Below are 11,009 nucleotides of genomic sequence, written 5' to 3'. Positions count from 1 at the left end.
TACAAATCTACTGAGTGACATTTGACTTCTTCATCTTCTTTTCAACGTAAGTGTTTAGCTTCTAGGTCATTACCCAGTTTTGACAAAATAGGTTTTTTTTCCTTTTCATTCGAAGGGCAAATTGTTAACTCTTTCGTCTCTTCCAATTCAGATCTATTGTTCTTTTCCCATTTTCTCCTTTTGTAAGTTATCTTTCAGCGTCAAACTAGCTGACTCGCCTTGGACAACAAAATAATAAAACGAATTTTTAAATTTTCCAATAAATTCGAAACGATCAGCAGCTTTAGGTGAGGTCTTAAATTCAACAAAAAATTTCTATTGGGTGTCCTTAACTAACAAAAAAACGCTAACGTTTAGAATGGATTACATGAATTATCGGTGAATAAAGAATCAGACTTTCCTATTGTTGTTTTTCAACTTTAAGATCAAGCAATAACCCTTGGCTTGCCGAATTTATGTGAAATTACTCACGCTTTTCCAACCACGCTTTTTAAAGTGTAGAACATCGAAATCTTTAATTACAGAAAAGCAATAAAGAGTGTAGTTTGAAATCAGCCAAAAGGAAAATATCCGGGCACCGTTGCTAAGTTTCAGTGAATTCCTAGCCAAGCTTTTTTGTGTTCCTTTGAGCAGAGGCATTTTCTGGCGCTCATGCATTTGAAACGTATTCTCTCAAGTTTGTGAAGATCAAATCGTGAGGTATAGTTTTTGAAATTACTATGGATCTTCATCAAGTAACGGTCGAATCAATCAGAAAAAAAAAAGTATTCGTCTATGATTCAAATACATTCGTTCTTGCGTTGAAACGATGACGTCACATCAGCTATGATTTGAAACATATTCTTGATGATTCAAAATTAGTGTGAGGTTGGTTTGGAAACGGAATTTGACGTTACGTTAGTTGTGTTTCTGCCTTATTTTGATCGTTATAGTTCACAAATTGATGAAAACGTTTTATCAAATATGTTGTAGGGATGTATAAAATAAAGCTGGGAAATTATTACTTGCATAAATCCGATTCTAATTGAGCTTGGAGAAAATTGAAAAGTTCGTTTTTTATATTGAATTTGACATCTGACACAAATTGAATCATTCCATTCTGGTTATTATTAATGACGTCACTACGAATCGTTTTTTGAATGCATGCTTGAATACAGAGAACACCTCAGATTTCAACAGTCCCCTAAAAAGAAATAGATCGAAAAATACTTCTCTTACTGTCTTTTGGGTCTATAACCTTCCACAATCTGAGAAATGAACGCAACTTTATCAGTAGAGAATTTGCTGAAATGTAATGAAAGCCAAACTGAAAAATTCACTCCAGAAAGTCACTGCATAATATGAACCTCTGAAGAGTCCAATTAGTCAGTAACTTGTCATATTCATAAATTTTGCCTACGAATTGAATAATCAATGGAAGAAAATGAAATTTCTATACTTAACTTGCTAATTGGTTGACGTTTCCAAAAATAATGCTTTTTCGTTTTCAAAGCCCCAACAAATTCATTTCTGAACAACGAACAACTTTTCATTTCATTATTTTGTAGAAGATTAAGAACCCCAAAGACAGTAAGAAGCATTGACTCCTCCACAAAAAGGAATTAGAAAAAGACCTAGTCTCTCAATGCTACTATATCATTTGTACTGTCGTTGCGTTGGGCAGAATGGAAATAATAAATAAAAATGAGCAGTGAAATGAGAATGTGAAAGCAGGAGTACCACAAGGATCGATCTTAGGACCCATACTCTTTCTACTATATTTAAATGACCTGGCTACTGTAAGCATTTCTGGTCGTTCCACCAGTCAACATTAACAAAACAAGCTTTATCACTTTAAGTGCAATCTACCAGAAATTCACATGGAAAGTACACTAGTGGAAAATAAGATCTCTAAAAATTTTTTGAGAATTAATATCGATGAGTGTCTGAAATTCGATGAGCATATAAGGATTATAAATAAAGTTTCTTTTTCAAATCAAGAACTCAAAATATAATGGAGTGAAAATGTACGTTATCTAAAAGTTCAATAGAATGTGTCATGATACTATCTTCTAGGAGAAACTTGAAGGCAATTCTTGTCAAAAAGGCTTACTATACATAAGATGAACTTTTTAGGTTCAACTTCGACACACAATTTTCATATATGTATTTTCTTGTAGTTTTTTCAATCCAATCATTTATTCACTCAATTTTTCCATTTCAAATATTTTGCTCAATTTTAACAAACATATTGGCCGAGTATGTGCTTAATAATTTATTATTCTTATATAGTTATGCATTGCATTTTAGTAGAAAAATGTCGACAAGATTTATGTCTATTATGATGATATTTAACGTGTCTCTATTACCTCTCATCAGTGCAGAAAAAATCAGACTCTATACAGCAAAGTGCCTGGGGCTCAATTAATTTCAATAGGGCTGAACTGCATGTATGAAACAGTTGTTAAGGGAAAGATTGTCAACTAGTAACAGCTTTATCTCGCTAATAAAGCCCCAAGCAAGAAACAATGTACTAATTCCCTCAACAAAGATCAAAATAATGTCCGAAAACTATTGAGTACGTATGTATCTCTCCACGATAGTATTCAGGCACAAATTGACCATTAGTAGATGACAAATACCAGCCGATTCTAAAACTGCAACTAGTAATGTATCAAGATAACACTGTCTTAGTTTTGAATTGAAATAAAACTCCACATTTTCACTCAGTAACTGTTATTTTATTGTACAAAAAATATAAGAATAAATTATAACAAAAATCTTCGGCTCTCAACATTATTGAATACCAACAAATCAGTCCTTTCAGGTTTTAGAATTCAACAAATAAAAATAAATTATACAACATTCTGTATATACAATATTGAAAGGAAAATGAAATCAATATGACGAAACACCGACTTGCCACACTCTAATTATATTGTCTGAGTAGCCTGCAAACAAAGTTTGCCCATCAGTCGACCAAGCCAAAGACAAACACTGTGGCGGTTCGGCTTTACTAGTCTGCGAAACGACTTCTGGTTTGAGATCCTCAACCATTTCTTTACTTTCCAAATCCCATATTTTGATAGAGGGGCCAAAAGCAGCACAAAGCCAGTACCTGAAAGAAAATTTCAAAACTTTAGGCAATAGAAACATCCAATGAGATTCAATATTTAATCTGAATGAATCAGTCCCATATCCGCTAACATCTCATAGATTTTTCAAGTGGTTACAGTGTTATGCATCACATTGATAAATCACAGCAGTTATCAACGTCAAAATTTATAAGAGTGAAAATAGTCATACCTATTAGGTGAGAAGCACAATGCATTAATGATATCATTGTGGTCCAAAGTGTGCAAGTGCTTGCCATCATTTAAATCCCAGAGCATGGCTTTGCAGTCTTTGCCGCCACTGGCGCATAAACTACCGTCTGGAGAGACGGTAACAGTGTTCAAATAGCCAGTGTGTCCAGAATGATTGATCTTCAGTCGGCAATTGGTCAAGTTCCACACCTTCACCATACGATCCCAACCAGCAGAAACGATGATGGGGTTGGCGTGATTTGGTGAAAATCTAACACAGGATACCTAAAAAGAAACAGAAAAATTTTTCATCAGAACAAGTGCATGGAAATTTGTCACTACGAGAAATTCCAGATATGAAAGTTAATCAAAATTAATTCCATAACATGGTGTAATTGTTTCAATTCAGATTGAAGAACAAAAATAATCAGACATTTTGCTCACACCCATGAGTTGACTTTCATCTCCTTCCTGGCAACAACCAACAAAGTCACAGTTAAACCAAACTGGTGCTTTTTAGGAAGGACGTCGAGTAATCCTAATCAATTCACAAACTTACCCAATCTGAGTGACCATCTTCTTGAATAGTATATTTGCACTCTGCCAAAGTGTTCCACAGCTTGATGGTTTTGTCTCGAGAGCCAGAAACTATCTGGCGATTGTCTACGGAGAAAGCAACACTCAATACGTCCTGCACAAAAATAAACAGATATTAAAAATCCAGTTCATCAATAAAAAAAGTTAAGGTGAAATTGAAACCAATTTTGAAATCATTTCGGTGTCCGAATTGGGTACCAAAATAAATTTTACATGTAGAAAAGCCAAATCGCATAATCACAAAATAAAAAACTGATCGAAATACATAATATAAATAAATGAGTCATTTAAAACTTGAAAAAATCATTCAATATTTTGATAATCTCGCAGGAATACAAATTTAAAAAAACCAACAATTGCGACTACAATTTCAAGAATGGGAACCTATCCAAATGTACTAATGAATCTGTCTTATTTCCGATTGAGGAACAAAAATAAGGGCATTTTGTCCGCACCCAGGAATAACTTTAATCTCCTTCCTTTTGACAACCAATACTGTTAAAAATACAACAAATTGGTGCTTTTAGGGAAGGTTGCATAGCTGTAAACATATCCACAACCATTAATTTAGATGTATATTTGAATGTTCTACTCAGTGTTATTCAAAAGTGTATTCCATGATTTACATAGCAAAAGACATCAACAGTAATCAAAAATAAACCTTTCCAAGTGAAAGTTCTACTCTTGACCATTCATATAGTGACTATTATACAGTAACTAATTGGCATTATTCTACAAAGCATATCACACCCTGGCAAGATTAAAATCAATAATTAGTAGAATATAAAACTATGAAGTGTATAAAACAATTAGTCTGTCACAGAAGTATGTACTACAATTTGGACTTTGGCAGCAGCATGAAGTCAAAATAAATAATTTAAATCCAGAGGCATGCAACATAATCAAGAAATACATATGAAAGTGTATGAGAAAAAATCTTGATAGTATATAACTTGTTTTTATCATACAAATAGTAGGCAGCAAGAATCACAGATAAATAGTAAGCCTTTGACAGAGATAACATAACTCACTAGCTCGACAAGATTCACCAACATGAGATATGAATAGAAAGAAAAAAATAACAGCAAGAAGTTGAAATATAGGTTAAATTCATGCTGCATGAAGCAAAATGTGCAGGTGCAATATTTGTTGTAACTTTGGTGGTAATGCTAATTTAGTCTGCATGTTCATAATATAAGATGTAGAATCAGCATTTTGAATTATGATATTCCCGCCGGGTGTGATAAACAATTTTAAAAAATATTTCTTTCACTAATTTTTCAGTAAACCTGGAATATATATTATTAAACTCAAACCTTGAGAGGAATACTTACTCATTTTGAATGTAGTAAAATTTCAGACGAAGTTCCGAACCTCAGTTTTTCAATTATACAAAAAAAATCTTCTAGCTGTCATAATGGGGGAAATATTATTTTTATCCACTAAATGCACGTGGTATTTCCGAAAACAGACCTCTGATAAGAGTTGCATTTACTTATTGTATAGTTCAAAGGACCAGACACTGTTTAAGGAATTACCACTCTTGCAAATAAATCCAATCGCTTCCAACCTTTGTATGATCTTCAAATCTTCTAGTAGTTTTGCCAGCAGCCAAATCCCAAAGACGTAGAGTTTTATCCCATGAACCAGAGAGAGCATAGTTTCCATCACTAGAAAGTACTACATCAGATATAAAATGGGAGTGACCATACAGACGCTTTTGTGGCACTCCATATTGGGTTTCTTCACGTGTTAACTTCCACACGATGAGCGTTTTATCTACAAATTTGGAAATATTATACACGAGTCATAAGTAGTAAAAGTTGGAAAATGGTGGAATTACTATTACATAAACATATTAGCAAACAAAAAGTTGAATATTACCTCGTGAGGAAGATAAAATCATATCGGGATATTTAGGATTTGTGGCAATTTGAGTAACCCAACCATTATGACCAAGTAAGGTCCCTTTCAGTTGAAGAGTTTCACTCATTTTGAATAATATATACGTTAATTGAGTAAATACGATATTTACGATACCAACACGACGACAACCAACAAGCGAAAGAACGAGAAACACAAAAACCAAGAGGCAATGACTGACGGAAGCGGAAATATCGACGTATGGATAAACTCTATCGTACATTAAGTGAACTAGACAACGGATACAGAGTGAAAGCGTCTGAAGGCAGCTGTCTTGTATCATGAGTTGTCACAAATGAATGATTTATATCAAACTATGCACATAAATATGAGTGAAGGTGTTGAAAATCTCGATTTTATTTGGTATATACCAACATTTTTTGTTCGTTCCAAGGTCCTCCATCTAGGAATCTTCATTATGCGCATACGACTACTGGAAATATTTAAAATAAGTCATACGTTAAAAAAACAAAGTCCTATCCATTTTTTTTAGTCATTGTTTGGAAAAAACTCATGATTCAAATTTGAAAATTTTGCTATTTTCGTGTATAAAATTATCGCATGAAATAATTCTGCTTTAACGAATTCTCAATTTTATAACATGAAACCAAAGATCTTACTGGAATACAGATAATTTCAAAGTGAGAAAACTGAACATATATTTTTGAGGAGAAACATTTTTGGCTTTTCAGTTCTCCATCATTGAAGTTTAGCAATTTTTTCTCAATGATAGAGAAGAAGAAAGGCAAAATGCTTGTTCAGAAATATATTTTATTAAATAATGAATGTGAAACATATATAATTCACATTCAGTTATTGTGATCATGAATATTATGAAACAATATTTCTAATTCATGTACTCAGCATATGAGGAGGGAACTCCCATGTATTTTTCATCGTATCCTATTTTTCGAACTCTAAATTGCTTATTTATTATCACTTGTATTCCATGTTCCGTGTTAAACCATTTGAATCCATGTATTAAACTTTACTCCGACATAACCTATAAGGTTAGGTTAGGTTAGGTAGGTTAGGTACTTCGGCATTCCATTCAAAGAGGTGCTGTTCGCACACCAATGTTACAAATTTCAATCAATCTCGTATTGCGCCATTTGTTATTATTACTAGGGTTTCTATGAATCTTTGTTGGATACTGGAATTTTGACAAAAAAATCGTCTCTTCTGTGGAAAATTGGTGATATAGCTGTTGAAATCAAAATATTTCGGAACTGAGACATGATGTGTGTTCCTTAACACAATATGTATATATGGTTAGGATCTCCTATTTACTTTAGATGTGTTCATTTGTTGAGTTCACCAGCGTCCTCTTCAGTAGAAAAAAACAGCGTTTGAAAAGGTCTTGGTGGTCACACTGCTAATTGTCAAATAAAGAACGTTAATGTCAATTGTCATTGTGATAGTTTTTCATCTTGTTTTTGATGCTTTGAAAAATAAAACTATAAAGAAAGTTTTTGTTTTGAAATTGGAATTATAATTTTCTAGCGAGTTTTTGACTAGTGGAAATTCGAACGACACTTAACCATTCAAAATGGCTATGACTTCGTCTCAAGTGAAGCGAGAGCAACAGAATAGTATGAGCGGTAGCGGCACAGGTTGGCCCAGAAGAAATAGTCAAAGCACGACTCCTACAACCACAGTGGCAAATACAAATTTCGACAAGGGTTGTCCGCCATCAGCAGCTTTGAATCGAATTATCAATCTGTATCCTTTAACTAACTATATATTCGGTACAAAAGAACCACTTTTTGAGAAAGATCCCAGTGTTCCAGCTCGATTCCAGAGAATGCGGGACGAATTCGAACGAATAGGAATGAGACGAAGCGTGGAAGGAGTTTTATTGGTTCATGAACATGGCCTACCACATGTTTTATTGTTACAGTTGGGGACAACATTTTTCAAATTACCTGGAGGAGAACTGAATCCAGGCGAGGACGAAGTGGAGGGACTCAAAAGACTCCTTACTGAAACCTTAGGTCGTTTGGATGGTGTGAAACAAGACTGGCTCGTTGAAGATATCATTGGAAATTGGTGGAGACCTAATTTTGAACCACCTCAGTACCCCTACATTCCCTCTCACATAACAAAACCCAAAGAACATAAAAGGTTGTTTTTAGTTCAACTACAAGAGAAAGCGTTATTCGCCGTCCCGAAGAATTATAAGTTAGTGGCTGCGCCTTTGTTTGAATTGTACGATAATGCACAGGGTTACGGACCAATAATTTCATCACTTGCACAGGCATTATGCAGATTTCAATTCATTTACATGTAATATTGATATTTTCAAACAGTGGATTTGTAATTTTGAATGAGTGACCATTGTAATGTTAGGTGAAAAAATTTATCATTAAAGTTGTCTACTAGTGCTCTTTATTCAAAAGTTTTCTGTACACATTTTATTTTGTTCTATTGATTTACCGCTGTTTGAATCTCACAATTATATTTTACTTACAAATTGGAATCAATTGTTGACAGTGGGAAGGTACTAGTCACATATCAATATCAAAATGAAATCTTTTTTAATGATTATGATGACTTAGGCCATTCCAAATGGATGTCGCTTAGTTTCTTTATTCCATGATTAATTTACTGGAATGACAAATATTTGGATTTGGATGTAGTTAATTAAGATGCCAACCATGTTCTTATGTATAAATTGTGTGAATTTTGTAAAAGGTGAAAATTATATGAAAAAAGAACTGAAAGGTTATTTGTTTTTATTTTCAAATTAATGTACAGTATTTGAAAGAAATCTGTGTTATTTCTATAATTTCAAGATAACTGTACCGTTTTATAAGGAACTGTGATATTTCTTATTTGTTTGGAGATTTATTTATATCATTTATATAATCGAATAGAACTGGTGAATACTTGATGAAAATCCATATTAAAAAACTAATTAATACAGTTTATTGTATGATAGTGAAAATCATATGCTAAACTGTATTAATCAGTTTTTTTTTATTTATATAATACTGAAGATATTTATTAATCATCATTTAGTAAGTATGTCGAAGAAAGTCAGTTTCAAACATTTTCAAAGTCTGCGACTTTGCTACAATTAACATATTGGCTCTATTAAAAAAAGCTAGTATCCACTAGGACACACATATTCCAAATTGAAGACCAGTTAAATTTGAAAATAAATAGAGATAAATAAATGCATTGTCACTGAACATTTTCATCAATTACATATTGAAAATGTTTTTCATACCCCAGGCATCATGAAATCAATGAAAAAGAAATACGTTGATTTTTCAATTGAACTATATATTATATAAAAAATTTGGTTGATTTGTATATGGGTCTAATATCAGACTTTATATTTGGTCTGCAGATATGATCTGAATACTGAAAGATATAAATTTGAGAAGTATCCTAAGGTCATGTGAAGTAGACAAGCCCAGGAGATGCATTTTCGGAAATAGAAGAAAATCCCATCCCAAAAACGCAGGTCAAAGAATGTCTGCACAACTGTTTAAAGTTAACAAATTACATCCCCACAAAGTTCACCCAGTACAAGAGTTATCTGAAGATGCTCCTAACCGCAGAGAAAGTTATACCAAGATGGATTGTGACTAAGCCGTATATGAAAAAAATGTTTATCTTGAAGCACTAGTTACAGTACCTATATTATCGAATATTTACTCCACTACGAGACTAGAGATAATCATCTGGGGCTCATGTCATGGGTTGAATAGTTTTCCTATGTAAAAAAAAATATCAGAATAATTTTCAATATGAATACAAGAGATTCCTACTTACTGTGTCAGCAATCTATATCTATGAATCAATAAAATTCATCATCAATCATCCAGGCCATTTTGACATACATCGCAAAACGCATATTTAAGAGACAAGAAAAAAAAAACTTCTCATATTCCATCCAAGCAAAATCATTATATGAACGGTAGCACTATCTATACTGAAATGAAATTTTGTAATAATCTTCCGAAAAACATTAAAGATATTGTAGTTGCTAACAGATTTCTGAAATATTTAAGAGAATTCTTATGTACTTTAGAGCCCTACAATACTTATGAATATTTTCTGGCCAGTAGGAATTTATGAACCAAATTTTATTGAAAATTGCGCTATGTATTTATAGAAATTATTTCTACTTTCATTAATCATGCGCAATATGACGCACTCTTTAAAATGTTTGAAACTTGAAGCTATCCATTGAATATTTCATTTTTAGATTCAAATGTACACATTTGATATTTTTACAATTTTCCTTTTGACGCATTTCTCAGCCAAAAATATTCTGCCACTTCTGTGAATGATTATAAAATACTCTGTTGAAATAAATGTATCTATCTATCTATTCTCTGATATATCCATTTTCACCCTTCATGTATTAGGTTGTTTCCAAACTTTTGTCCACTTTAATGTCATGTGTTTTTGTAGCTCTATATCACAATATTAATTCTACTGTGTTGTGATTCATACTGATCGATAGAGAATTTTGTACTCTACTTTTTCAGATCGGATCGTCATTGTGATGAAAAGTGAATCCTTTACGACAACAGGAGTCATTCAAGACAGTGGTTAGACACCACCCAGGCACTTTCCAATGACGAACACCCACCAAAAAAGACCAATATTATTGTATGGTGGTCAGCGGCAGGTATGGTTCATTATAACTTTTTGCAACCAGACAAACCACATTCCTATTTGGTGAGAATCGATAAAATGTACCGAAAATTCGTCTGCAGCAGCCGTCACTGGTCAACAGATGAGGTCAGATCTTACTCCATGACAACGCCAATCGTACTTCAATAACTTTCTTACCGGTAGAACCTTCGCCAATTAGGACCAGACAAAAACGACCTTCGTCGACTTTATCGAATCCCGAGTACACGGAATGAATCATCTTGTGTTGCGTTGGCAAAAGTGCACCGATTCAAATGACGCTTATTGCGATTAAATTGAAAACGTATTCACTGAAATATTAGGAACAGTTCAAAGTAGACTCGTAAAAACGAAGAAAACCGTTGAAAAACAACCTAATATATGTATGAATATTTGAAAATTTTTGGAATATCACGGTAATATGTTCCGCGATCAGTTTTAAAATATTTTGCCAGAAGATCTTCAAAATATTTGGGGTGGTATTAAAGCTAAGGACGGTCCTGATTTTTTTTTACGTATTAGGCAAAGTTAACAATCAAAAGGCCCTTGGAA

The 11,009-nt window shown here is 33.2% G+C and overlaps 2 protein-coding genes across 2 annotated transcripts; one reads left to right on the top strand and one right to left on the bottom strand.

Annotated features, from left to right (window-relative positions):
• Window positions 1-2,698: 2,698 nt before the first annotated feature.
• LOC111515779 (small ribosomal subunit protein RACK1) lies at window positions 2,699-5,963 on the bottom strand. Its single transcript, XM_023171983.2, has 5 exons — window positions 5,766-5,963; window positions 5,452-5,660; window positions 3,844-3,975; window positions 3,286-3,569; window positions 2,699-3,097 (listed from the first exon to the last, which is right to left on the bottom strand). Exons 1-5 carry the CDS (start codon window positions 5,872-5,874, stop codon window positions 2,878-2,880), a joined length of 954 nt encoding a protein of 317 aa, XP_023027751.1. The 5' UTR covers window positions 5,875-5,963; the 3' UTR covers window positions 2,699-2,877.
• Window positions 5,964-7,198: 1,235 nt separating this feature from the next.
• Window positions 7,199-8,527, top strand: Cpsf5 (cleavage and polyadenylation specificity factor subunit 5). The gene has a single exon (XM_023171981.2). It carries the CDS (start codon window positions 7,354-7,356, stop codon window positions 8,092-8,094), a length of 741 nt encoding a protein of 246 aa, XP_023027749.1. The 5' UTR covers window positions 7,199-7,353; the 3' UTR covers window positions 8,095-8,527.
• Window positions 8,528-11,009: the final 2,482 nt, after the last annotated feature.

This window comes from Leptinotarsa decemlineata, unplaced genomic scaffold (assembly GCF_025532065.1).
Source record: "Leptinotarsa decemlineata unplaced genomic scaffold, Ldec_3_MD MMD2_tig00000010_RagTag_RagTag, whole genome shotgun sequence".
NCBI lineage: Eukaryota > Metazoa > Arthropoda > Insecta > Coleoptera > Chrysomelidae > Leptinotarsa > Leptinotarsa decemlineata.
Note: the sequence above shows the minus strand (reverse complement) of the source record. Positions and strands in the feature narration are given on the sequence as shown.

What these genes read in the sequence shown, in the direction of transcription:
- LOC111515779 (XM_023171983.2), bottom strand. Translation starts at nt 5,874, where the DNA reads ATGAGTGAAACTCTTCAACTGAAAGGGACCTTACTTGGTCATAATGGT. An exon ending in GATTTTATCTTCCTCACGAG is followed by an intron (nt 5,661 to 5,765) that starts GTAATATTCAAC and finishes CCAAATTTGTAG; the next exon opens with ATAAAACGCTCATCGTGTGG. An exon ending in TTGTGCTTCTCACCTAATAG is followed by an intron (nt 3,098 to 3,285) that starts GTATGACTATTT and finishes ATTTTCTTTCAG; the next exon opens with GTACTGGCTTTGTGCTGCTT.
- Cpsf5 (XM_023171981.2), top strand. Translation starts at nt 7,354, where the DNA reads ATGGCTATGACTTCGTCTCAAGTGAAGCGAGAGCAACAGAATAGTATG.